The 27,902-nt window shown below is 42.7% G+C and overlaps 1 protein-coding gene across 1 annotated transcript in view; it reads left to right on the top strand.

The window, feature by feature from the left end:
- Positions 1–27,902, top strand: part of Meis1 (Meis homeobox 1) — a 141,200-nt gene that overhangs the window by 30,186 nt on the left and 83,112 nt on the right. The window contains 3 exon segments of the mRNA XM_038334933.1: positions 2,087–2,155; positions 2,157–2,177; positions 2,179–2,200. Coding sequence (XP_038190861.1) covers positions 2,087–2,155; positions 2,157–2,177; positions 2,179–2,200 — 112 coding nt within the window.

The following is a 27,902-nucleotide window of genomic DNA, read 5'->3' as shown; positions in this document are numbered from 1 at the left end:
AGAAGTGGAAAATTGGAATTTACTAAACAATTAAGCATTGAATTAATCTACATCCTGCCACAGTAGAAAAGTGGGGGAGGGGAGCGGAGCAGAACTGAATAAATCAGTGGAGCTCATTAAAAGATAGTGAATATATCAGGTCTTGGGTGTGGCAGAAAGGAGGGCAGTTTCCTGTCTTGGCATGGAATGATTCTCTGGTTCGAAGTCACCTTTTTGGAGTCCTGCTCTTAATCAGATTAACAAACGTGTTTCTGATGCGGTTAGTCTGCTGCTCTGTATTTTAGCTTGTTATTGCTATCTTTTTCTATTAATTACAAGTCAGATCGCCAGTCAACAATAGTAGTGAGGGACAACATAAAGAAAATGAGAATGCCCAGGAGACATCACTCACAGGATCTCATGCATCCTGAGACTCCCACGGGCTCCTGCAGCCTCCCACATGCCTTGCTGGTCTTTGTTCAATTACAGTAATGCAATAGTTTGCCATTTTCTCCTTTCTAATTATATTTTCAAGTGGGATTTGTTAGCACACAGAGAAACATCCTTTTACATGTCGAGGCACCGGGGTTTTGTGCCTGGCATTGTCTGTCCCTTGGGTGCTGTACCATCCTCTCCGCAGAGCTCTGAATAAACAAGTCCCCCTTTTAGAGCTGCAGTTGTACAAACTGAAAATTTATGCATTAACTGTTTGCACTCTGAGCATGTGTTCCAGATTACATCTTTGCAGCATGCTTCTGGTGTGCTTCGAATACGCGTCTGCAGAAAAACGGCTTCTTCCACAGTTCACGTGCCTCTCCATCACAGAATCCGCAGATCAATAGCACTGTTTTTTTGAGAATATGCATAACGGGCGACCTTAAACATACGAGTGATGTGTTCTGTGACTTGATTCCATTTTGGGGGGTGGCTGCAGTCTTCAGGCTAAGAGTGGGGGTGACGTTGTCTATAAGAGGAGCGCAGGGTCTCCCTTCGGGTTCCAGGGCAGCAGGTCTTGTGGGCAGGTCTTTCCTTTCCTTGGCTCTGGATGTTTGAATTGTTTGATATCCCTCAACCCTTTTTATTGTCTCTGGGATGGGTAAATGGTTTTCAAGAAATAAACAAAGAACAGTGATTCTGTTAGGCATATTTCACTTGTGGAAGGGCGATAAACTTCACTACGGCCAGACTCACGGAACTATGACCGTCTATGACCAAAATGATGTATACATATTTTACACGTAAGATCATCCTGCTTTCCACTAATAATCTTGAAGACAAACATCACTTCCCAGCCAAGATCCAGCTTTTCTATTCTGCATCCCTCCTACTGCAGGGGATGACCCAGTGACTCATGAGGCTGGTTTTGAAAGCAAGCACTAAAAGCTCATTCCAGTCTTGTCTGGTGATAAAGAGAGATTTGGGAGAAAGTATCACTGTGATTGTTTTCCTAGAATTGAATTTGCAGCCCATCTGAATGTACTTCCAATGCACCAGTGATAAGGAAGCAACATCTGTTTCTGTTCAATAGTACAAGAAGGCTCGGCATGGGGCCCCTGCAGTGTACACCAGTCCAAGTAAATCTATTGTTAGCATTTCTTTTTTGTCTCTGTGCCTGGCCCATTTGCTGTTGTACCATCAGGCAAGCAGCTGACACACACTAGCTATTATGGACCTAGGTCAGAGTGCTAGGTCTCGAAAGCTCAGCCAGGTTTGTCTCCTAGAATGAAGCAGAGGCCTCTGGGAACCCAGTGTTAGAGATTATTCCTCCTGTTGCGTTTCTAGAGTAGCAGAGTACTCTACCAGAGGGTTTGAAAGGATAGCTGGACTCAAGTGGCAGCAAAGCCCCCTTCGCTTGAAATGTGTTTGGTTCCTTGTTAATAATAAAGCATGCAACGAATTACAGACTAACGATTAATAATCCGAAAGCTGTGAAACCGGCAGGTTTTGAATTTACCTATGGATCCCTGAACTAGGGCCAGTTTTGAAGAAGAGTGGGAATGCTGGCAATGGTGTCCCCTGCTGCCCTCCCCAATGTGTCCTTGTCTGATGGGATCGCACCCTGTTCGCAGATGGCTCTTACTCAGATTTCTGATTTGTGCCCCCACAGCCCTCTTGGAATAGAGATCACGATGACACGGCATCCACCCGTTCAGGAGGAACCCCGGGCCCTTCCAGCGGGTGGCCATACTTCACACAGTGGGGGATAACAGCAGTGAGCAAGGTAGGACAGGTGTTCTCATTCTCCCTTGCTTCCTGCTCCGTGTTCAGAGGTTGGGAAATGTCAGGAAGTCAGTTTCCTATCCCGAGAGCTTCTCCCAGAACATAAATCCCATGTAATGTGAGAATCTGTTCATCTTGTTCAATTGCTGGCCCAATTCTTCAGTGCCATCCCAGCTGCCTGTCACCTGGTCACCATCACGAATCAACTGAGGCGAGATCAGAGAACTAGATGAGGAATATTCCAATGTGCACAGAGAGCACAGCACACTACTGCCCTGGTGCCATGTCCTTGGGGCTTTTCAAAGGATTGTGAAGAAACCTCCATTGATAGTCCAATTAAAGAGCATCTAAAGGTTCTCAGAAGAGCTGGCAACCTAGCTCAGTGGTAGAGGGCTCACCTCAGGGCTCATGGTCCTCAGTTCCATCCCAGCACTATCAAAGTAGTGCATGTGTGTTGAGGCGTAGTTCTTAGAAGGCAAATTGGCAACCTCTGGTAGGTTTCCTTCTGCACTGGGTCTGAGACCATTTCTTCTGGTTTTATTTATTTTCTTTGAGGTTTAGCTTCACTGCAAAGCCAGACTACACCCAGAAGGAAATTCGCTTACTCTGTGTTGCACTTTGGCTATAAACTTCTATCAACACGGGAGTATTCATGGACATACATGTTTGATAATAACTAGTATGAAAGCTTAGCCGTCATAGTCATCCTCGGCAACAAGGAGACTCGACATCCAATCTTACTTCCACAGGGTTTGAATTTTGTGTGCAATTAAGGAAATTAAAGTGAAAAAGTTAAAGTTTGCATGGGACTATGAAAGATTGCTTTACTGAAGTTGCCTCTGAGTCCACAGTAGGTACCGTGTTAGAATTTGATTCTGTAATTTTTTTTGCTGGAGTGTTATTTAGCAAGCAAGGAATTCAGTAGTCTAACTTAATTGGGGCTCATCAATTAGAACTCCAAAGTCTATAATGGATTTAGCATGATTGATTGGAAACCAGGAGCAGAGAAGTTCATGTTTTATTTTTTTTTAAGGCATATGTGTGGTATTTTCCCCCCAGAAAATAACTTCTGCAGATGTAATTTTAAGCATCGGAGAGATTTTATTGTTCAAAAAAAAAGTTGCTGACTTCATCAGAAGTAGAAGCCTAGTAAAAAATGGAGCCTGGAATAGTAAACCAGTCCAGAGCTGAGGTAGAAGCAGGTAACCTCTGACCTCTGACTTTTACTGGGAAATGATATGCAGCATAAATCCAAGAGGCCCTTTTTTCCCTTTCAAGTGTGTGTGTATGTGTTGTGGCACTGCCGTTCAGAGCGCGAGGCTGATGTCAGCGCTTTCCATCCGAGACCTGGCTTGAAGAATTCTACTTACACTGTGAGTTTGCCAAGAGGTGTAAATGCAATCTAAATTCTCTTTCCTATAACCCAGAACTGCTGCAGGGGGGTCACAACTCGCGTTTTGTTTGTTTCATTTTTGCTTCGTTTCTTGCTTAAAAAACATATTTCATCTGAGAATCAGGGGGTTGTTTAGCTGAGGCATTACGACTTGCCAACTGAGGAATGTAGCAGGACTTAGAGACGGCAATGCACAAGTTTCCTACAGACGATCCGAGAAGAGGCCTTTGGAGGGCAAAATACAGTCCAATATCCTCTCCCTGTTGCTGTGCCAGAAATTAGGACTTCCTATGTTTCTTTCATTTGACCAATGGTCTCCTGAAGCTCAGTTCATGGTTGATCGTATGGGAGCCACATACTCTGCACAGCTCTCCACTCCTGTTGTTCCTCTGCCTACGTCTTACATTTAAAGGCCACAACCTAAATGTTTGAAAATCATTTTCATAGAAATCATCTGATTTGAATGATCTCGACTGGATCGTTTTAAAACCATCTTGGGTTTGGAAAAAATGGCTCTAAAACGCTTAAGAACGCTGATGCTCTTGCAGAGACCCTGGCTTCCATTCCTAGTATCCACGTTAGGCAGCTCATGACCTCTGTATCTCTGGTTCCTGGGAACCTGACCACCCTCTTCGGGCCTCCTGAGTATGGTACACATGTGGTGCACATACGGAGGAGCTGGCATATATACACAGGTGTATATGTAAAATAAATTCAACCATTTCAAAAACCAGTAGAAACAACCCTGGTGCCAGACAAGGCAGAAGAAGCCAATAAAAGCTAGGTAAGGTTTGGAATGTGCTGAGGTCCCTGTGCAATGGAAGATGCGTCTGTTACAAGTTTACTCCATGAGAGACTTTTCTCACCCCACCCTCTTCCTCACCTGCCCTCCGAAGAACCCAGTTAGTTACTCCCACCGTGAGCAGCCGTTTTGTGTGCTGAATTTCTCCCCAAACTAACTTGCAACAGCAGGAAGAGGAGGCTCACCTCTAGTCTTCTTTGCTCTCCTGGTGGATTTTCTTTGGCATACAATGTTATTTCTGCCGGATGCAGAAGGATGCCTGAAAGTGTCGCTCAGACAACTTGTGAGCATTTCCATGTTAACCCAGACCCTTCTAAAACCTGTTTCCTCATCCCTGAGACCTGTGGAGCTGAGCTTTTGTGAAGCTTCCGGATTAACCGTGCAAAGTGGCATTGGTACTTCCCCTGTCTGCCTTTTCTGGCAGGCAAGGGAATGGAAGCTGTGCCGGCCTTTGGCCTCATTGTACATCTCCTAAACAGTTATTTACAGAGTTTGAGTCCATTTAGTCAACTCTTCAAAAGATTAATAAATCCTTCAATATGTCTTCATACATTCCCAATAGACATAAATAACTCAGTCTGTCAAGAACATACCCAAAGAGGTGTTTCCCCCCACAGACAAGTGCAAAATTCACATTTCAAACTTTCTTCACTACGTTCTTTGAATTGAATTTATTTTTAGTTTTCACCACTTCATTAGGATATCTGTGGGACAAAATAAGTAAGTCCCTAAATGGATGAATAGATAGACTGACAGACAGGCAAGGTTTAACAAGTCCTTTTGGCTTTGGTCCTCTGTTGAATAGCCTGGCTTCTGCACAGGGTAAGGCACTAAGCAGCAATGAAGCCTGTGCTTTTGAAACTTCAAAGACAGTAAGTCATCCAGAAAAATCTCACTTCCTGGGAAGTTCAGAAGGTGCCATAGTCCTTCCTCAGAGCTCCAGTAATTTCGGGGATACTTGAATGCCTGATCTGTTTTTATATTAATAGCTATTATAATCAATAAAATAATTTTAGGATGAATTTTGCATAAGGATGAACAAACAAATAAATCCAATTATAGGCATTCAAAAAAAGAATATAGAGAAGCATATAATTATAAGGCTACCAAACCTATTATGGTTCAGAGACTTAATGTTAATTCATTGTGTCCGAGTAGGTTTTTCTTTTGCTACTGTGACGAAACATCTTGAAACAACTTAAAGAAGGATTTGTTTTTACTTTGCCTCACATTTTTGAGGGTTGAAATCTTGGAAATGTCATGCCCTCTTGCACTGCCATTGCTTCTGATCCCATGAGTGATAAAGCCAAACACGGTGTGCAGCATGTTGGGGAGCAGCATGTCACTCTGTCGTAGACAGCAAATGACAGAGTAAGACATACCTCAGGGACGTGGCCCTGTGACCGACTGCCTCCAGCCAAGCCCCACCTCCAAATCACCCATCCAACTATGAATTTGTCAATGAACTCATCCACTGGTGGAGGGCTCAAGCACTTGTGTCTACTCACCTTTCAAACACCTATCACCTAGCGGTCACTCCTTGAACACAGGAACTTTCTAGAAGGCACGTCATATTTCAGTCAGAACGCTATCTCTACCTCAACTGAAGTCACTTCTCATGCCAACTCTTCCTGTGTTAGCCACCTTCATTTCACATAAACACTTGTGACTCCTTTCTAGAAGTTGCTTCTTTCACAGGGGAAATCCCTTAAACCTGCACCGAGAAGGGAGGGCTTCATGTCTGTGGGATGGGAAAGGGTTTTATAGCTGTCCTACAATGCTGATGTTGTATGGTCACTAACTTCCTTCAAAGGATTTCCAAAGAAGTTAGAGAAAAGACATTTTTTTTCTTGGCTCTCTGCTAGCTTCCCATTGCTGGAGAGAAAGGAAGTCGAGGAGGAGGAGAGCTGGGAGGAGGGCTGCTGTCAGATTCAGCCCTGAGATCGAAGACGCTGGGCTGCGCAGGCGCAGTAGAAAAGGATGGGCTGCTTGACAGCGCTCCCATGCGGTTGTGGCAGGAAGTGGAGCACGTTGGCAGGTGTGCCTTTCCACAAGACTCTTCTAGCCTTAGTTTCTGGCCGTCCTGCAGAACGGAGCGCAGCTCTGTTGTAGGAAGTAATTTGGAGTGGAATATCTAGCCAGCCTAGGGCTTCTTCCCACTGGATCCAAACCCCTTGCTCAGGGAAGCTGCAGCCCTTCTGCCTCACAAGCAGTTTTAGCAATGATTGGCAGAATTATGAGTTTGGGCATGTCTCCTTTTTTCTTTTTGGTTCAAGGTCAAGAGAACTAACTAGCTAATGATAATAATAATAATAATAATAATAGCACAGGAGTCAAGGGTTGTTGCTTGGGTAGGTATTTCCATGCCCTCCTCATGTGCACCAGCTCATGGGGGACCAGAGAAGCCAAGAGATGGGCTAAAGGCCACATATTGGCTGGGGGTTGAGCCTTAACACTGGTGGTCTAACCTCGGAACCCAAGTTCCTGACTGCTGCAGACTATTCCGCCCCGTGTTTTCATGCGCCTTATGAACAGGAAATGAGGCTATCTGTCAGAATTCTTTCTGTTGCTGGTACACTCACTCTTCTCCTGTGTCTGTGTTAGGCCAGTGCCCAATTCTGTCATGGTGACAGCCACGCAATGGGTGGGGTCAGTGAGATGCAGGGGCACTGCTTTGCTGGAGAATGAGGACCTAGCTTTGTTTTCTAAGAGGAACGGTAACTGTGCCAGTCACAAAGGGAGCACAATGATTGATATGATTAATTTGTATTCTGTATTAAGAGCCTGTATTATTTCCCACCTTCAAAGACTTATTGAATTGAAAATAAGAGCTTAGAAAACAAGGCAGAATATTTCTCTTGCAGAACATTTCCCACTTAAAGCTCATCTGATTTTCCTCTTTTGTGAGGCTGGAGAGAAAGTATTATTTTGACACTGAAATTTGATGAGAAACATTTCAACCTGAAAGGACTTTAATGATTACAGGAAACTCTAAAAGAACCCACTTGTGAACTTCTACTGGGGGCAGGATCCAATCAACAGAGCCACTGGAAAACAAGGAACGCTAAAGTAGTATGTTTTTTAAAGGGGATGTAATTGAAAAGCACAGCCATTTTTATATCATGCGGTATCAAGAGTCGTGATGCCTCCCACCGCCCCCGCCCCCTCCATGCCAGCTTTTGTATGAGTTCAGGCAACAGAGAGGCAGAAGGCAGTTCCCTGTACTATTGAAGGAAATTTCAAGGCAGTTGTTCAGGCCTGGGAGGCCAGCAGGCAGAGCTGCTGGAGAGGGGGTGGGAGACCAGGGGAGGGAGGTGGGGAGGACCAAATTGTGTTCCAGATGACTGAACAAGGATTTATATACCAGCTCGCCTTTTTTACATGAAGAAGAAAAGTAATAACAGCCCAAACCCAAGCATTTGAAACAGTCGGCTGTCCCTGTCCGGTGAATAATGGGATAGGTGAGAAGGAGCTCTCTGATTGGATGTCTTAATGAGCACATTTCGCAGAGTTGGGGCTGCAGTTCCCCTTGACCTTTGCCCTTTATTGACCAAACTGACAGTTCATTTTTCACGTACTTCCAATTATGGCTTGGCTTAAGTGTTACCCTCCCTCCTTTATTTCTTTCCTAAGGACAACTTGAGAGTGGTTGAGGCCACAGAAGATATTTTAATTTGAAAAAGTTCCACAGCTCCTCAGGTTTAGGTTGTAATCTGAAGCTGCTCACTGTTTGCAGTTTTTTAGGTGAAAACATCAAGTTAATACTGCTTGTTTAGAAACCGTCACCGTAAAAAAAAAAAAAAAAAAAAAAAAAAAAAAAAAAAAAAAAAAAACAAAAAAAAAACCAACTAGTTTAAAAATATTTGTAACTTTGGAAATGAAATAGTTTTAAAAATGCTTCCTTCCTTTCTCCTTTTTCCTTCCTTCCTCTGTCCCTTCCTTCCTTCCTCCTTCATTCTCCTCTCCTCTCACTCTCTCTCTCTCTCTCTCTCTCTCTCTGTCTCTCTCTCTCTCTCTTCCTTCTTTCACTCCCTCCCTTCTTTCTTTCCTTCCTTAATCTGTTGGGGGAGTGACTGGCTGATCATATTTGTTTGTACTTGCTCCTGAAGCATTTCCTCTCTCCTGAGACTACTGGTATTCATCGGCTTCTCTGATGCCGTTTGATTGAACACTTTGGGGGAAAGGAGGAACTGAAACATAATCACTATCACAGGACCACAGACCCGGGCCCTCAGCTTGTGACCACTCTGCTGCTTTGTCAATGCTTGCTACTCGGGTGCAGATTAAGGCGAGGCCTTCCCACATTGTAGGACAGGCTGACTGGGAGAGTAGTTTCCTGGTGGGAAAAGTCAGGTAGAAGAAGAAAAGAGGAAGTCATTATCTTCCACAAATGCCCGTTTATCAGAGGGTCCATGTAATTAACTTATCAGACATGCTAGATTAGATTTGTAGAGAGTTGTTTCCCCAAGAATTCCTGTGGTCCACTTCCCTTCTCTTCCTTTTTGATGGCCTGTCTACGTGAGTGGTCCTTCTCTTTTCTCTGTTTGCTTGATGTCCAGCGTCACAAAGGCGGGCCATCTTAAAGAAGCATTGCTTCACCTCCCAAATAGTAATGTATGTTTTAGGGTATGAACTTGGCTGTACACTTCGCTGACGGGGAATCTCCTGCCTATTAGGAAATATCACTGGTAAACTGGAGGCCATTGTTTTTAATCTCAAACAACCAAATAATGCACTTGAAACTATGGGCAGCCAAATAGAGTTCCCTGTAACAGAACTCTGTCTTGAAACTATGGGCAGCCAAATAGAGTTCCCTGTAACAGAACTCTGTCTCAAAAGTGAATGGAATGTTACCTACTTTATTATGTAGCCCTCTGGCACATCCATGGCATATTTTTACTATAATATGGTAATAAAAGAATATGTAAAAGACAGACAAAGGTTCTGTCTTTCTCTGTAAGGTGACCTCTGTTACCGAGTAACTGCTTTACTTATGAGCTTATTAAAAACTCAAAAAAATGAGCTTTTCATACTTCACAGGCATTGATGTGAAAATGAGCTGTCCTGTGAGTAGTTTTCTTGATCATTTTTAGAACAATTGATTAGCCAGAGAGCTCCTGTCATTAGTTGACATTGACTGATAGCGATTTGTCCCAAGCTCTGAAGGTCAGTTAGATAGCTGGAGTTTCAGCTTGCCTTTGATTGACCTCTGCTGATTCCATTCGTGTGTGATTGGGCTTGAATAGGTCTGACCCTCAGTTGGCAAAGACGGGGCATTAGTCTACAGGGTCATTTCTTAGCTTCTTGTTGATTGTTCTTTTTTTTTTAATGTGTGAACTCTGTGTTTCTGAGCAGATTTTATATCTTAATTTTTGCCATTTAAAAGATACTCTCTCTATTAAGTGTGGCTGTGAACCCACGGTTCTCTTTTACTTTTGGTTTGGATTGACTGGGATGCTTAGCATGTGACGTCACAGAATTTGCTGCTGGCACTGGCCTGTGTCATCTGAGTAGACAGTTATTGCTGTAAGTCATGCACTGGCATTATGTTGCTGCTGCTACTGCTGCTTTTGAGGGCCAGAGTGTAGCCTGACTTACAAACTGTACAGCATCAGACACAAGCTCTGTGTATTCTCTGGCATTGATCCCTTTGTCTTCTAAGAATTATGCACTGTTTCTAATAAGGGAAAACGGACTGTAAAGAATTACAAATATGGTGTTATATCAGTGCATCCTCTAGTTTTGCAGCCAGAAACAGTTGCCTTTTAAAAGAGAATATTTACTGCTGAGTTTTGCTCCTTGTAAATTAATGGATGCTTCTTGTTCTGAAGAACATTGGTGGTCCAGCCAGTGTGGAGTATATTTTCTACTGTGATGGACATGTTATTGATGTTTATGATATTCTGGTCTTTTTTCCCCAAATTATAAAGTATTTTCCAAAAGTGCCTTGCATAGAGAGAATATTTTTTGACATTCATATTAATAAAATGAATTTTATTGTTTTATACAAACAACAAAAATGCTCTTCTTAGCTTTTAAATTCCAGGTCTAAAGTTCTAATTATTTAGTTCATTCTCTGGGTAAGGCCTTTCTTTTCTTTTGTTCCTTCTCACTGTTCCTCCCCTGGTCCTTCTGTGCTGGGTCTTAACAAAAAATAACTTGCTCTTCAGGTTGGCTTTCCTAGACATTCCAAGGCCACCACACAGTCTGGCACAGTGTAAGCCCATGTTTTAGTTTCTAACTCAAGAAAATAAATGAGGAGAGAATCCATTGTCGCAGGTGTGGATTCTTCACACTGTGTCATTCTTGGCAAGGACAACATGAGGAAGTGGATTTTAGAGAAGGATTCATTTAGCATAGCCCAAGGAGAAAAAGAGAATTTAGAGTTATAATCTGTCCTGTGGACATGCCAAAACATTATCAGGAGCTGTATGTAGGGGTGGGGGTGTAAATTTATATATTCTAGTCAGGTCATCAAGGAAGAGTAAGTGCATCCTGGGTGTCAGGTGTGAGCTACAAGGATGAGCAGGTCATTGTAGTAGTCCATAGGATGCTTGTGTGTGTTGCCTAGAAAGGCAAGCACATGAAAGTGAAATGGTCATTAAATGCTCTTTACTTGGGGACTATGATTGTTCTTAGTCCTCAGTGCACTGATGACCCAGCTCTGGTGAACCAATCTAAAACCAGGACTCAACGTTGCTTGGTCGCTGTTAGTTATCTAGCTGCCGATTCATGTGCATCTTCTTCAGGGGTGAGACCCTTTGGCCTTCTGATGAAGACAGTAGATACTTTGCGAAAGTAATATTTTTTAACTAATATTTAAAACTTTGCAGGATTTATGGGGCACTAACTTATATTGAAATCCCTTTACTTAAAATCTTCTAATATAGCCATGTAAGTGTTTTCTTTAATAAGCATTCACTAATAAGGCCTACCAGTAATTCCTTTGTCTAATGAAGTAGCGATGACTATAAAGTCTGTGCTCTGTGTTATGATGTTTGTAGCAGGCATGTATGTAAGTATGCTGTCCACTGGGAACAAATCATGGGTGCTACTAAAAGTCCTGAAGTCTGTTACTTGCCTATGTCCACCGATGAAGAAAATACAAATCCATATTGGAGATTAGTGAGGATAAGAGTCGATGATGAACTTTCTAGTTGTAGTTAGTTAGAACCCTTTAGTTCTAACTATAGATGTTCCTGGTCAGAGAGGGACACATAGCCGAGGTCAGGCCTTAGACGAAACCTGATCTCCAGGACGTTTCCCACCAGCCCCTAGTTTGCAGCATCCTTCTGCTCTGCACCAGGACCCTGTGTTCTGGTCCTTTGCCATATGGTGAGGTGAGCAGTTGCAGGGCCATCCTGCTAGGGCTCCCTCGGAAGGGGCTACGTTTCTTCATCTTTAACTGCCTTGGGCCCAGGACAGTTGCAGGGATCTAGCCATGAACGAATGCTTATTTATTGACGGGGACCTGCTTTCGAACTTCAAACGCAGTATGTTCACTTTCCAGACTGGGTGCCAGAGAGCTACTTTCACACAGAACTCTGTCAAAGTGTAAGTAGATGCCAGAGTGCCCCTTGTCTTGGAGGCGCATTTTGGGACCCCGATCGAGAAAAGAGTTCCCAGGAAGCTGATTCAGAGATTGGGGGTAGTTGGGATGTTCTGTAAACCACTCTGTCTGTGTGAGTCTTCTTTCTACATATTCCCACCACTGGGCACTGTCCTGCGCCACTTCATGGGCATCTAACAAAAAGATGGGTGGAGGCAGGAAGAAGGGTAATGGTGCTACCCTAGGAGGATGCTCCTTGCTCTCTGTCCTCCCTAGTGGCACATATGGTTTCCTCTGCCCCAGCTTTATCTGTCTCCCCTATGAATGCTAGCATTAATTAAGGATGGTAGTAGAGATTTTTGGCTGTTGGCCTAGCGAAAAAAATTAATAACCCAAACAATACATTTATGCCAACCAATTTCCTTAAAAAGATGTGGGCGTTGTCTGCCTCCTGTATTGATTGGTCCCTGCAGTGTGGTTGGTGAAGTTGGGTTTTGCTCAAGTGTCTGACTTTGTGGATTAGTTCGGTCTTGCAGATAATTTTCCATAATTACTTAACCTGAAAGCATTCTATCTGATTAGCACAATTAGCTTTGGCTCTCTCCCATTCACCGACATTAACCTATACACATTCCCTTCTAGCCATCGCTCACAGCAAACAATTGTGTGCGACTCCTTTTAGTTGATTTCGATATCAGAAAAAGAAGACAACAGGATGTTATCCAGCCAATCTTCAAAGTTAGTCACTATCTTTGGGTTTCTATTGCTGTGATGAAACACCGTGACCGAAAGTAACTTGGGGAGGAGAGGTTAGTTTTCATCTAATAATTCTTGGGCCACACCCCCTCCTTGACAGACAGGTGTCAGGGCAGGAACTCAGGGATAGGAACCTGGCGGCAGGCACTGAAGCAGAGTCCCAGAGAGGTGCTGCTTACTGGCGTTCTCCCCATAGCTTGCTCAGATAGATGGCTTTCTTATAGCACCAGGACCTCCAGTCCAGGGTGGCACTGCCCACAGTGAGCTGGGCCTTCCCACATCAATCATTAATAAGGGAAATGAACTACAGACTTGCTTAAATACCAGTTTCATACAGATATTTTCTCATAATTTAACCTATTTCTATTAATCTCTGTATCACCATGTGACTGTGGCTTACTGGCAAGATTCTAACCAGCATCCTTCTCAGGCAGAAGATCCATGGCGTCTCTCACTCTGCTCTTCTTCCCAGCATTCAGTTCTGTCTTCTCTGCCTACCTAAGTTCTGCCCTATCAGGCCCAAAGCAGTTTCTTTATTCATTAGCCAATGAAAGCAATGCATGAACAGAGAACCCCCCTACACCATACCTTGACATCCTTTTTATAGGTTGGTACTTTGGGATAAAAGAATACCCACATGTTCCTTGACATACAATGGGATATCACCTGATTAACTCACTTTAAACAGAAACATCAAAATTAGACGTTGTGTCTGGTACAGCTACACTTCTGGGCTTCATAGCCCTATAATATAACATATTCTAGTAATGCATTCTATATATCAGTTGCCCACTCTCGTGTTCTTGTGGCTAACTGGGTGATATGACTCACTGCTACTGACCCAGCATTGTGAGATAGTATACCACAGCATACTACTAGCCCGTGAATAGATCCAAACAACAAAATATGGTATCTACTGAACATGTATCATTTTCCCACCATTGAAAAGATGAGAAGTCATTTGTTGGGAATATTAGCAAAAGTATGTAAGTATAAAACAGAATATAATTAAGTGTATTAAGAAACTAGAATGATGCTGGGCGTGGTGGCGTATACCTTTAATCTCAGGACTTGGGAGGCAGAGGCAATCCTGGTCTACAAAGTGAGTTCCAGAACAGCCAGGGCTCTGTTAAAAGAGAAAGAAAGGAAAGATGGAAGGAAGAATGGGAAGCAGGAAAAAACCAAAAAGTCTTCTGGTACTGGGAAGGTAGCTCAGTTGGTAGAGTTCTTGCCTAGTGTTGGTGATGCCCTGGGTTTCATCTCTGACACATGAAACTGAATGTTGCATTGTAGTGCATGGTTATAACCCCAGCACTGGGGTAGCAAAGAGAGAAGGAGTGGAAAATCAAAGTCAACTTCAGCTACATAGTAAGGCTGAGTGAAGTCTGGCTGGACCCATTCTTAAAAGGGAGGGCAGAAGAGAAGTTGTTTGTCCTAGAGCAGGGCAAAAGAATGTGCAATACATGATCACATATCATAGCTAGAAGCAAGCAGTTAATTCGCCATTGGTCTAACACCCCAGCACAAGCAAAGATACAAGAGGCTACAAGATTTATAGTATTATGGAAGTTGCTCAGAATAACAGGAATTGTAATAAAAAGAAACTGTCCTCATGTCCTCACACAGGGAGCCCTGTGTGACGGCCGCTGTCACCTACAGCATCTGCATGGCTCTTCCTCACTCCCTCAACTCCCATCTCAGGGCTACACATGTAAAAATATCCCATACATATTTGATTTCTTGGTCTGACTAGGTGTGCAGCTCTCACTCAGTCAGTTCCTACTCCTTAGACCTTCGCATTTGTTAAGTTCAGTTGCCATTGTGGCTTCATATGACCAAGGTGTTCAACATCCTGTGATACCAGGAGGGCTTTCTCCATTTGGTCATCTCCTTCTGACCATTTCATGGAGAGCCAGCTTCATGCTCCCCATTCCTCCCTCTACCTGGGGCCAGGCCAGGGGACAGGAATGTTTTTATCACTCTGTTCCCTGAAGACAGGTTAATGAAGACAGAGAGATTGAGATGCTGAGGATACCAAGTCTCAGGTACCAAGTCTCAGGTACCAAGTCTCAGGTACCAAGGCCTTTAGAAAGGATAATAAAATCAGGATTATGAACATTTGCATTGCAACATTTTAGCACCAAGAACATCCCCTTTCATAAAAGGAATAGTTTTAGCACAAATAGGTGGGATTGTTGGATGCTGTGAACTTGAGGCTATGTCCCCAAATGTAGGAGAGGTGAAAATAATCTTGTTTACTACCTTTCTTTTGGGGATAGGGGTTGTTATTGTTATTGTTTTGTTTCTTTTGTTTTTCTAAGACAACGTTTCTCTATGTAGCCCTGGCTGTCCTAGAACTTGCTCTGTAAACCAGGCTGCCCTCAAACTCTGCCTGCCTCTGCTCCCTGAGGGCTGGGATCATAGAAGTGCTCCACCACCACCTGCCTAGCTCACCTGCCTAATTTAATGAGCATAAAGTAAACATGCATTGCACATGCTATGTGGTAAGATGTAAGCATTCTGAAGGCTCAGTGAAAGAACTGAGAGCTCTTCTCTAGCAGAGGAATGTGAACAAATGAATGAGCTCAGAATGATGCAGGGAAGTAGCGAAGATGCCACCCCATTGGCGTGGGTACAGCCTCGCCCCGTTGCCATGGGGATAGCCTGACTGTTGTCTTTCTGAGACCGGCATTCTTGTTGAGCTTGAGTGGAACTCACACATTGGTCCTGCACTGGTGCCATCGTTTTTGCCAACAATTCCTTCTCCAGAATTGGCCCTAAGGGTGAAAACGTTTTAAATTACTGATGGCCTAGCTCCTCTAAGAGAGCGAGTCTCTGATCTAAAGATGGGGCAGAAGGAGAAAGGGAGTATAAAAGCAAATATGCATGTGTATAAGGGAAGCTACACAGCATAACCGTCAAACTGTCAGCCTGAGCAGAGGTCAGGAGAGCAGGAAGGATCATTTGACATAAGGCCCCAAGAGTTGGTAAAGCCTAGACGAAAAGCCCCATATGGGCTCCTAACACATCTAGTACTTGCTCAAGAAGCAAGAGGGTGTCCCAGAATACAACCGAGCTGTGGTGTGATTCAGGCCTGAGAAGAAGGAGGGATCAAGGCAGAGGAAGGCTGGCAGTAGCCTGCCAGTTCAAATGTAGAAAGTTTGAACCAAAGCAGAGGAAGAGTCTGGGAGTGGGGCGGAACTAGACTAGATGGAGAGACCAGGCAGGCACAGTCACAGAAAGGTCTGGAAAGGCATCGGGATCTCTGAATGTGGGGTGCATGGATTCCAAGGGTCAGCCAGCATATTTACTGAGTGCTGCCTCCTCCTCTTCTTTCTCCTCCTCCTTTCCCTCCTCTGCCTCCTCCAGCCCGTCTTAATGTTTTTACTCCAACTTGTTTGGTCAGGATGCTGGTGGGTTGTTCACCTTGGTGTGTGTGGAGGTCCAAGAACAACTCGTGTGAGTCAGTTCTCTCCTCCCACCACGTGGGTTTTCTGGGTCTGAACTCAAGTTGGCAGCCTTTGTGGCAAGTGCCCTTTCCTGCTGATCCATCTCTCCAGCTCTGCTGATGTCATCATCTTCTCCTCCTCCTGTTTTTGTTTATAGGTTGCTTTGTTTGGATTGAGACAGGGTCTCACTATATAAGTGGATATCCTAGAACTCACTATGTAGCCCAGGCGGGCCTTGAATTTCCACAGATTAGCCTGTCCCTGCATCCCATACACCACCACACCCAGCACCGCTGGCTGCTGTCTTCCTAAGTGAAGCCTCAGGCCTCTAGAAAAGGACTGCTCACAGAACCAGCTGCTTTTCCTCTGCCCTAATGGGCAAAACTGACACTTTTCAGCCCTTCCTCAGGTGACTTTTCAGCTCCCTTCGCTGCCCCTCTGGGCTGCTGTCTCATGGAGACATCTCCAGTTTTGCTGTGGGTCCAGGGCCGGGGCAGAAAGCACGAGACTGGCCAAGCTATCATGGGAATTTGGTGACTCATTTCATCAGTTTACGGCTCTGGGAATTAGGTGACTTCCCCTTGCTTGATAACAGGTTGATGAGCGTTTCCTGCACATCCCAGAGTCAAGGCTTGGTTTCATGGTCTCCCAGCAGATGCCCATTTCAGTGCCACACAGCCTCATCCACTCTCTGCCTGTGCCTCTGGCTTTTACGCAGAATTTTCAGATTACCTACCTAAGACTAATAGAATCCAGGACAGAGATGGTCTAGGCCTTTGCTCGCTGGTTAAACTAATTATATTTTTGTGCAAGAATGTTAAAAAAATAAAAGAGCATACCTTTAAAATACGGAAACAGTATTTGACTCAAACTTTATCATAACCTGGGGGTTGGTATGGCTATATGGGAAATTCTGTTTAAACATAAGATATGTTGTGTGTTTGGAATCTTTGACTTTTAGTTCCATTGTGTTCCGTGGTAGAGGATTCATATGCATTTGGCAGGAGTACCCTTTCTTTGCTCCTAGAAGTCTCGGTGCCGTTGGAAAGAGTGAGTGAGCCTGAGAAAATATGAACAACTTGACCAAATGACAGAAATGTTAAAGTTATGCACCAAAAGAGGGAACATTATTTTTGTATGTCAAGAATATCTCCTAAGCCGGGCAATGGTGGCGCACGCCTTTAATTCCAGCACTCGGGAGGCAGAGGCAGGCAGATCTCTGTGAGTTCAAGGCCAGCCTGGTCTACAAGAGCTAGTTCCAGGACAGGCTCCAAAGCCACAGAGAAACCCTGTCTCAAAAAACCAAAAAAAAAAAAAAAAAAAAAAAAAAAAAAAAAGAATATCTCCTATACTCTTTAATTTTTTTTCTTGGTTTTCTTTTTCACAGTTGAAGTGCAGATAACAGTTTGCACTCTGTGGATCAGGTCCCTTGTCTTAGGTGCCAGTCACAGCGCTTAGGGTCACGTTCCTTCTTCAGGTGGAAGCAGTGGGTGTAACGTATCTTACTTTGCAACTAGAACAGGCTCTAGTTTTAATCTTCAAGTCAAAAGTCATGGGGCTCCGTGCTGCCTTGATCTAAGCACACGACTCCTGTTGTTGTCAGTGAGCTTTGGGATGGATTTGAAAGAACTCTATAGCTTTCCTTTTTAAGTATCAGCTGTTCTAGAATTGAAGATGCCGAGCAAATTCCAGCACCTCTCAGGGGAAAATGAATCATTGTTAAAAAAAAAAAAAGGTGATGGCTTTGCTGGCTTAAAGAAGTAATGCCACACGGTTCAGGTAGACATGCACAGAACTATAGAATGGCCGTCCCAGTCAAGAGAAGGGGCTCTGGTACCCGGCTGGCACAGTCAAAGCCTTGCTGTGCTGACTTACATAAACTTGTCCTTAAAATAAAAAACGGGGGGGGGGGGAGAAAACTCTTTTCATTATATGACTCTGTGCTCTTCAGGTCTCATGCCATTTCTGGTGAGAAATTCTAGCAAGTTCCTCTCATACTTCCCCATTCTTATTGCCCTCACAGTGGGAGTGGCATGGCAATACTCATTCAGAATCTACTGGTGTTTGCATCTATAAATAAGTGTACTCAAATCGTAATTGCTATAACAGGACTGTTTGATTACCTGGCAGTGGCCTTGTGCAGTGATAGCTGTTGGATCACCTGATCCTTGGGAGCATTGGGCAGACTTTGAGTTTATTGCCCGAATGAGAGTCAGTAGCAATTGCCACCAAAGCGAAACAGAGTGGAGAGCTTGTTGACCTTGAATCCTTTCCAGAAGGGACCTGACTTGATGGCCCCATTGCTGTGGGGCTGATAAGGGTTACAAACAGTAGTTTAAGGAAAAATGCTGAGTGACAGGATGTAAGGACCCCATTTACTATGGTAAGTGATCATAGACATATATACCTTATGTTAGATTTACTTTATTTGCCTCTATTTGGGCCGAGGGGAAGGGATTTGGGTAAAAAACCTCTTACGGCTTTTTAATATATGTTTGCGCCAGTTGTTCCAATCTGTGAGTGGCGTGGAAAGGAGAATGAACATAGTCTTAGGAGAAGCCAGTGCTGTTTCTATGATTTACGACACTCAGCAATACGAGTCCTTTTGGAACTCTCATGTTATTATAATATTGTGTTTCACAGATGAGGATCTTGTAAAAAAAAACATGCAACAGAATTATGGTGTTCTTTCTGGTTCTAATTAAAACATAAAAGTGTGATTGCTTAGTGTGGTCTCACTAGGAGCAAAGAGATAAAACTGATCTTGTGAATATTTACAGGAGGCATTCCAGCAGTGCCTGGTGTGTGTGTGTGTGTGTGTGTGTGTGTGTGTGTGTGGTGTGGTGTGGTGTGGTAACATTTTTCTCTGGACTTAGTATCTTAGTTCCAGGTTTGAATTCAGAAACTTGGAGTCATTAGGGATTCCCACTTGGGGCATGAAGCCCCAGTGACCTGCCCTATTTGCTCTTTGAGCCCCCTCACCCCCCACACATTCATTTCGTGGAGGAGTACTTGGCTCAACGCCAGCAGTTTCGACTTTTGCTCTTAAAATGTTGTTTTGATGCAGAGTGTAGTGATAGCTGAATTGATTTCTGTGCATAAACAGTGGCCTAGATTCTCGCCCTGTGGAAATCCATGGAATTGAGAACTCTAGGTTCCCAGAGTGATAAGAGGTAAGCAAATGATTAGCTATGCATGCAGGGAAAAAAAATTAAGATGCTCATAGAATGAAAATAAGGGTATGTATAATTTGCAAGTTTAATGTAAATGAAAGTCACTAATTCAGCTAATAATTCAATGCTAATATGGGAGGGTCAGTAAATGTAATTCTAATAGTTTCCTATTTGGTGTTTTTTTCAAAGAGTTCTGAACAATAGTGTGCTGGGTTGAAATATTTCCCTTGAAAATATGACCTGCTAACAGCTGTGACCCCTAGGAAGTCTGTGGGATACGGGTGCCTTGAATTTCTCCTTACATAAAACGTTAGGGCAGCTTGTAATAGCAGAATTCCAATCAAAGTTTGGAGCCTGAAGCATTTTGGGCTGTATTCTTTGGGCTCTAACAAGCTGAGAACTAGACCAGTGCATTCTATTACATAGTTTACTAACTAGTATTATTTAAGAAAGCAGAATATACTTTTTGTAAAAGTATTTGGCCTTGTAGTCTATCTCAAAATGCATTTTTTTACGATTGTCTTAGACACATACTAGATTTTCGTAAGAACAGGTGATCTGAAGGAAAATTTCAAATATCAGGAAAGTCACACTGCGTAATCAAAGGGGATTTCTTCCTTTCCTCCTGTCTTAGAAATCGATCCGAAGAGTCCTTCCTTTGGTTTCTTTACAAACTTTTTCTTAAAATAGCTGCTTGCTGCCTTCTACTTCTCCATAGAATGTTCATGAAGAGCAATGGAAATATTCGCTATGGCAGATGCCATCGCAGGTTATAGCGATGCCCATCGCTTGGCAGGTGGCATTACCGAAAGTTCGTTTGTAACTATGGTAGATACCCTTCCCTGCTACAGAAGTATTGCAACCTGGGACATCATAGAATCGACATCCCAAGGACTCTGGTGGCATGTAGTTGACACTTCAGGAAAGTGCCCAATGAGCCCTCTGCTTCAGACATCCTGGTGCCACCACAGAAGGGCACCTGAGCCTTTTAGTGGCACAAGGGAGAAATGCATAGGAGCTGGGGAGAAGGTTGTTCTCCTGCTTGGTACTAGCTGCTAAAGGCTGAGGCAAGGATGTAAACTGTTTGTGACCGTCTCCCTCTCCTGACTACAAAAGGCTTCTGCTTTTTATCTTTCCTGAGTAGCCATCACTACATAGTCAGCTCCCAGGCCACGTTGTGGGAAACTTTCTTTATGGTGAATGACTAGCATTTCTTGTCACTTCCTCAAATTCCTTCCTGCTGCCTATCACCACTGCCCTGGCCTTATCAGGGCTGAGCTTTAGCCAGCTAGAACTAATCCAGCAATGACGCTGCCATTTCTCAGCTTGTCTTCTGGGAGCCTGGGAGGAAGAGCGAAGAGAGACAGGAACAAGAATCGAGGGCCATCGGCTTGATGTCCAAGCCTGGTACTCTTGGGTCCTCTTCTCTTCCATCAATTCTGCTTCTTCATTGATTGACACATTCTTTATTTTGCTGTGCATCAGATATAACCATTACAATGTTAACCCAAAGAGTGAATGGCATTTACCTGAGATTAGTGTCCTTCTCTCCACTGTGTTTGGCTGTAATCATTTTGAATCTTTCAGCAAAAGTCTTTTGAACTAGGATTTAGAGACTCGGAGATATAGCACTCTTGTTCCCATCCTCTGTTGCTAAATACATTTTTACACACCACCTATTATGTGCCAGAGACAATTCTGCATGATGGGAAATTTCAATGTGTGAACTCTACACCACCGTGGTACTGAAGGACAGATGTTCCTGCCCATTTTATGGGTGAGAATTGCCTATATTTACATGGGAGAAGGGCTGACGTGGAATTGCTCAGGCTGCTCAACCCCTCTGCTCATTCTTCTACTAGGCTAAAAAAAAAATAACCTAGTAACTAGCACACATTTATCCTGGTTATTTCTTTCATTTGAAAGAAAGAGGAGGCTGAATGGAGGAAGCTCTTTAGAGGGAAGGGAGCAGTTTCTGCTTGGTGTGTTGTGTTTGATCCTTCTGCCTATTCATTCACTCGCTCGAGCACAGAGTTCTTTCTACACAACAGCCACTGCGCTAATCCTCAGATAGTAAAGGTGAACAAGACTGATCCCCACTGTCAAGGAATTTGTAACCCAGTATTTGCTTCTCCCTCTTATCCCTAAATTATGAAATGTCTGGAGCAAATATCTTTTCTGATGCTGTTCTTTCCCAAGTCCCTTCCTGTCTCTCTCAACAGTGGCCTCTCTTCAAGAACATTGAGACATGGGGGGAGGGCTCTTAGCGTCTAATCAGAACTGAAGCAATCTTCCATTGATTTCTCCTCATGATAAACAGGCTTGTAACAAGTGGAACTCTAACACAAAGTAGTTTAACTTATTTGGCCAGACAGCAGCCTAAACTTCCCCATAAAATGAAGGTACTCTTTGTACTTACTTACAAGAGTGCCAAGATTAATATCTAGATGGCAGTGTCTGGCAGGAGATAAGCATCACAGGCAAGATCACCAGTAGTCACGGGCTTATTTTTCTCTGTGGCAAGAGAGATGCTCTCATTAGCGCCAGTGTTCATCTGACTGTGAGTGAAGGCATAAGAAGAAATGAAAATCCCCTGCTATTCTAGTATGTCTTCCTTTGATGAGGGATTTCTTGAAGATTTTTTTTTTGTGTGTGTGTGTGTGTCAGGATGGAGATTACTCTAGCCTTGGACTGCTGGGATTTTCACTCATACAGGACTTCTTTTGCCCTCAGGTGACTTTCTAGCCCATGGTTTTGACCTGTGGAGGCAATGAGAATATGGCTAATAGAGAAGAGGTCTAGATCCCATGGATCTTTTTAAAAATTAAACTGCTTGTGTTCTCTCTCTCTCTCTCTCTCTCTCTCTCTCTCTCTCTCTCTCTTCTTCTTCTTCTTCTCTTCTTCTTCTTCTTCTTCTTCTTCTTCTTCTTCTTCTTCTTCTTCTTCTTCTTCTTCTTCTTCTTCTTCTTCTCTTATCTTTCTTTTGGTTTTTAGAGACAGGGTTTCTCTGTAGCTTTGGAGCCTATCCTGGAACTAGCTCTTGTAGACCAGGCTGGTCTCAAACTCACAGAGATCCACCTGCCTCTGCCTCCCAAGTGCACCACCGCCGCCCAGCTGCTTGTGTTTTTTCTACACTACGTGTTAAAGTGTCTGTGAGAAAGGGACTTTCCCAGTGTCAGGCAGGGTGGTACATCTGATGGGTTGCCCCTTTGATGGTCAGATTGGGTTAGAGCTGAGCAACCTCGGTGTCCCTTGGGGTGGAGGAGACAATTTCTTCAGAGGAGCCAACTTAAGGTGGGACATGCGTTTGCTCAACAACAAAGTTCTTTTCATGGTTCTGGCCTCATTTGTCCCAGGAATCTTTTGTCCTCAAGGAGGCTATTGGGAAGTATCAGGACTTTGAATTTCAGAATGCTAATGGTTACTTGGTTAATTTTTTAGAAGACAGCAAGGCAATGCTTAGTATAACAGGTACACTTTAACAGATACTATATATATATATATATATATATATATATATATATATATATACACACACACATACACACACATATACACACACACACAAATATGTGTGTCATGAAGACTAGGTTTTATAACAATTATTGTTAGTGAATAAAATTCAAAATAATTTCTGCTCTATTGAGAGTAAATAGCTTGATTCTGGGAAGAAATGGAGAGACAAAACTAGACTTATAGAGAGTTTTTTTTAAAAAAGATTTATTTATTCATTTATTATGCATACAGTACACCTGCAGGCCAGAAGAGGACACCAGATCTCATTCCAGATGGCTGTGATCTGCCATGTAGTAGCTGGGAATTGAACTCAGGACCTCTGGAAGAACAGCCAGTGCTCTTAACCTCTGAGCCATCTCTCCAGCCCCTATAGGGAGGTTTTTATTTGTTTACAGTCAATCAACTTTACCACTTCTTCCTGCTTCAGGATTATTGGTGATGCTCTCTGCCAGCCCTGCCATTTCTGTCTTCCCTTACCCTTTCGTATATGTACAGTGCTGCAACCTAGTTAGGATGCAGGCATAGTCCACTTTTTATTCTGACAATTTAAATTGCCTTTCCTAACCACTTTATAATGATACAGTTGTGCCTAGATTTTTAGTATTAGCTGCACACTGTCCCATTTCAAGGGAGTATAGGTGTTTCTTAATTCTTAGATAATTCTTAATTCTGTCCGTTTTAAAGAGAATTTCTTATACTGGTGTGTGATGTCCAATCCACCAAGGCACCATGCAGTAAGAGTGTCCAGGGATCCTTACACAAAAGCAGAGGCTGTCAGACTGAAAATAGGGGGTATAGGATGAGATTTGTAGACCATGGTGCTGAGACCTTCACAGGTGCTATTGGCTAGTGCTCTTCTGATTTCTCAGTCTAAGTATCTTCATGCATGCAGAGGAATAGGGTGCACAGTGCAACAAAGCAACCATAATGTGCTGTCAGCCCTTTACTTTGCCTTCTTGGCTTTGTCTATATGCACAAATATATACGTATCTGCATATGATATTATATATTCCTTTTAAGTTAGACATTGGAAAAGAACTCAATTTTTGAGAAGATATTTCAGCTAGACCTTGTCCTATTTTATAATACTAAACCACTACTTTAACATTAATCTTTCAGTCAAATACTAAAAAAAGTTACATAAAAAGAAGAATACAGTTGTTCTTAACTCACCATTATGTCAGATCTTTATGGTCCTTTTCTTTATTTGTTTATCTTTAGTTAATAATAAATTGATTAAGATTTTTGAAACATTATCTCTCTTTCTTCTTTCAGTTTTTTCTTTTATTAAAGATGGATTTTTTTCCTTTCATATAACATATCCTGACTTAGGTTTACCCACTCTCTGCTCCCAATTCCTCCTCACAACCCCCCTGGATCTACTGTCTCTCTTTAGAAAACGAACAGGCTTCTAATGGATAATGATAAAATAAGATAAAAACAAGCACATCAGAATAGAACAGACAAACAAACAAAAAGAAAAGATACAAGAACTAGATATAGACACAGAGACAGGAATCCCATACAAACAGAAGTGACAATATATACACAATGCACCTGTAGGGTTAAAAAAAAGAGGAAAAGAAAGTAAAAATAAAAAAAGAGATAAGAGAGAGCGAGAGAGAGGAAGGAGAGAGGAGAGAGAAAGAGAGAGAGAGAGGGGGGGGGAGAAGAAAGAGAGAGAACAAGAGAAAGCCCTGACATGATATTATGAGGCATGGAACCGGCAAAAATTGTGTTGAGTTCATTTCTGTGCCCATCTACTGCTTGGCATGTAGCTGCTTAAGAGTACTTCACTTCTCCAGTGAGACTCCCCTGGAGAAAACACAATTTTCATTTGCAAGTGGTTATCAACTGGAGATTGCTTCTGGGTGAGGAATGGGGACGGGGACGTGTCCACTTCTTCCTTTAGCCCTTGGACCATCTGGCACAGCCCCTGCAAGTCCTATGCATGCTGCCTCGATCCTTGTGAGTTCCTATGTGTTTGTCCTGTTGTATGTAGAAGGCCTGTTTCCTTGGTGCTCTCCATCCCTTTTGGCTCATGCACCCTTTCTGCCTCCTCTTCAACGGGCCTCCTTGAGCCTTGAGGGGAGGGATTTGAGCAAGACACTGATCTACGAGTGTAGCAGAATAATGTTGCGAGTCGTTTTATTGCTACATTCTTTTAGTAGAAGAGTAACATTTGGTTTTCCCTAGCTCCTTAGGCTATCTCACTTCAAGTTCTCATTCACTCAAGCAGTGTTGTTTGTGTGTTGCATCCCATGGAGTAGGCTTTAAGTCGAATCGGGTATTGGCTGCTTAGTCCCACGAGCTTTGTGCCACCATTGCACCAGCGTATCTTGCAGACATCCTTGTATATCAGGTTTTGTGGCTTGTTTGATATTTACATGAAACATTACATAATGTTTTTCTATCTTAAATGGCCCAGACTGACCTCAAATGCTTGCCTCAGCTATCAGAGTCCTTCCTGGGACTTTAGGTATGTGCCATATACCTTGCCTGCCTCTTCAATTTCTATCTTAAATAGTTGTTTATGCACCTTTCATGTTGGAAATTTTTTAGTGTGTTTCTGAAGGTTGCATAGTAGATTCTGAAGTTTAGTGTCCTTGGACTTTGAGTTCCACAGGCTCTAGGTCAGACAAATTATGTAAGTTTACCTTGATATGGTTTATTCTGTAATTAAAGGCTGATGGGCAGGTCATTCTGGGCTGAAGGACCGAACACTAAGAGGCAAGCTGGGTCTTTACTTACAACCTCAGTAAAGTGAGACCCTTGAGTACATGTTTTACACAGAGAACAAAGCTTACAAGAAGTCCAAGGCATTCTACAGAATTTCATGATCAAGAAGTTCTAAATCTAAGTTTTGGCACCATTAGCCTCAGTCATCCAAGCCCTGAGTATCCCTAAGATTTTTCTGAACATCTGGGATCAAGGTAGCATTGGCGATTTCATTCCCCTCCATTCAGATATGGACAAGAAAGCCCTAGTGTGTCTCAGCCTGTTGCTTAGCTAGAAAATATAGAAGAGCTTTGTGGTTACTACTGAATACTCTAGGAATTTGCCCATTTGAGTTTTTTTATTCTGTGATTCCCCACCACGAGGCAATATGTTTTATATAGGAGGGGGACATGGGTTCAGAATGACAGGGACAAATGAATGCATTACTTCACATGCAACATGATCTCAGATCACATAGCAAGTTGCTTTGCAGTCTGTGGTATCTACATGTTTTCTTCTTTTGTCAAATGCATACCTGAGAAACATGTGCGTGTCAGTGTGAGATGAACCTTTGAGAAATCAGCCTTTCCTGTTGATCGTTTCAAGAAGTTACAATGGGCTAGGCATGCTGGTGTCCAGCTTTAGCCTTAGCACTATGGAGGCAAAGGCAGGTGGATTTCTGTGAGTTCAAGTTCCGCCTAGTCTATGCAGTGAGTTCCTGACCAACAGGGCTACACATTGAGACCCTGTCTTAAAAATAATAATAATAAAATAAATGACCTACAACTTCTGGAATATGATAAATATTATATAAAATATATAGCATACTTATATATTAATATAATTATAATAAATTTAATAGTATTCATTAAGACTCTGAGTTCATTACCCAGCACTAGAAAAAAATAAAGACAATTTTTTAAATCTAAAATCTAATCAATAATTTGCCTATTGATAAATTTCAGTTGGCAATGCCAGAATTGTTTGTAATTTTGGGTTTAATTGGTGGTAGCAACTCAATAAATCTGAGCACACAGGAGTGAGAGAAAGTTCAGTCTGGTTTTGGTTAGCAATTACTGCTGCAAAATCATGTTGGTGTAAAATCTGCCTTACTAACTAAAAGGGTGGGAGAGAAGATAAAAGACACATAGAGGTTCCATTTTCCTAACCTACACCCCTGTGACTTACCTGCCAGCTTTGTGTGTTTTCCTGATATTTTTTTAACTGCTTGATGAGAAAATCACACTGCTGCAGACAGACAGACAGACTGCTGCAGACTGACTACAAGGGATGTATTATTGGAACTACTTTTGTTGCTTTTAAAATCATTGTTGTGTAATCCTTCCAAATAGCTGGGTAGTAGTTACAGTCCTGTGTTGAGAGTGGACCATACAATGGGCAGATCCCTTTTGCTTAATCCTTAGAAAACACATACCTAAATCTTACAACAGAAGGTTATGTGTGTGTGTGTGTGTGTGTGTGTGTTTTGAGACAATGTTTAACAACCTGTGTAACAGTTCTAGCTGTCTTGGAACTAGCTCTTGTAGACCAGGCTGGCCTCAAACTCACAGAGATCTGCCTACCTCTGCTGGGATTAAAGGTGTGTGCCCCCACCGCCCGGTACAACAGAGGGTTTTTAGCAAATTGACTCTGGTGCTTCCATAGCAAAGCAAGCTCTAGTCATCTAAGAAGGCAACAGTGTCTTGCTTTTTGAAGCCTATGAATATGCCTCTTGGTACAAAGACCTGGACTGTTTTAAAGCAGAAACACTAGGGAGTTTAGTAGACACACGAAGAAAGGATTTTCACACTGATTCCTCATCTTGGCATGTCTTAGGGGTTCTCTTGCACTAAGATGTAGCTGCAATTGTTAATCTAAACTCTCAGCAAATTTTCTTAAATATTGGAAGCTGGCAGGGTGTGGAACACGCAGTGGCATTGTAGAGAATTTCACTGCGGTCCCAGTCAAGGGTAGAATGCTGCTAGGGCATTGTGCTAATTTTAGCCTACAAAGAGGATGAAGATAAGGTGCCATATGCTGTCCTGGTGATAATATTCAAGTGCAAAATATTCCATAGGGAGTCTTATTGTCTCAGTTAGGGAAGCTTGGGTAAGAGTTAAGCAAATTTCTGCTCGGTAGGTTTATAAGAAATAATGAAGTAAAACAATTCTCAAATGTAGGTAGATGAAATCTGCTAAATTTATTTTGGTTTATTGACTTTCATGGGAGTTGACAGAATTAGTTTTGGTTTATATTTGATCCAATTTTATCTATTTTTCACATGTAAATCTTACAAATCAATCTGAATAAATATTGATCTCTTTTAGAGAGGCAAAAATGTAGTTTG

The sequence above is a fragment of the Arvicola amphibius genome, chromosome 1 (genome assembly GCF_903992535.2).
Source record: "Arvicola amphibius chromosome 1, mArvAmp1.2, whole genome shotgun sequence".
In the NCBI taxonomy this organism is placed as follows: Eukaryota; Metazoa; Chordata; class Mammalia; order Rodentia; family Cricetidae; genus Arvicola; species Arvicola amphibius.
The sequence above is the reverse complement of the archived record's forward strand: the minus strand, read 5'-3'. Positions and strand labels throughout refer to the sequence as shown.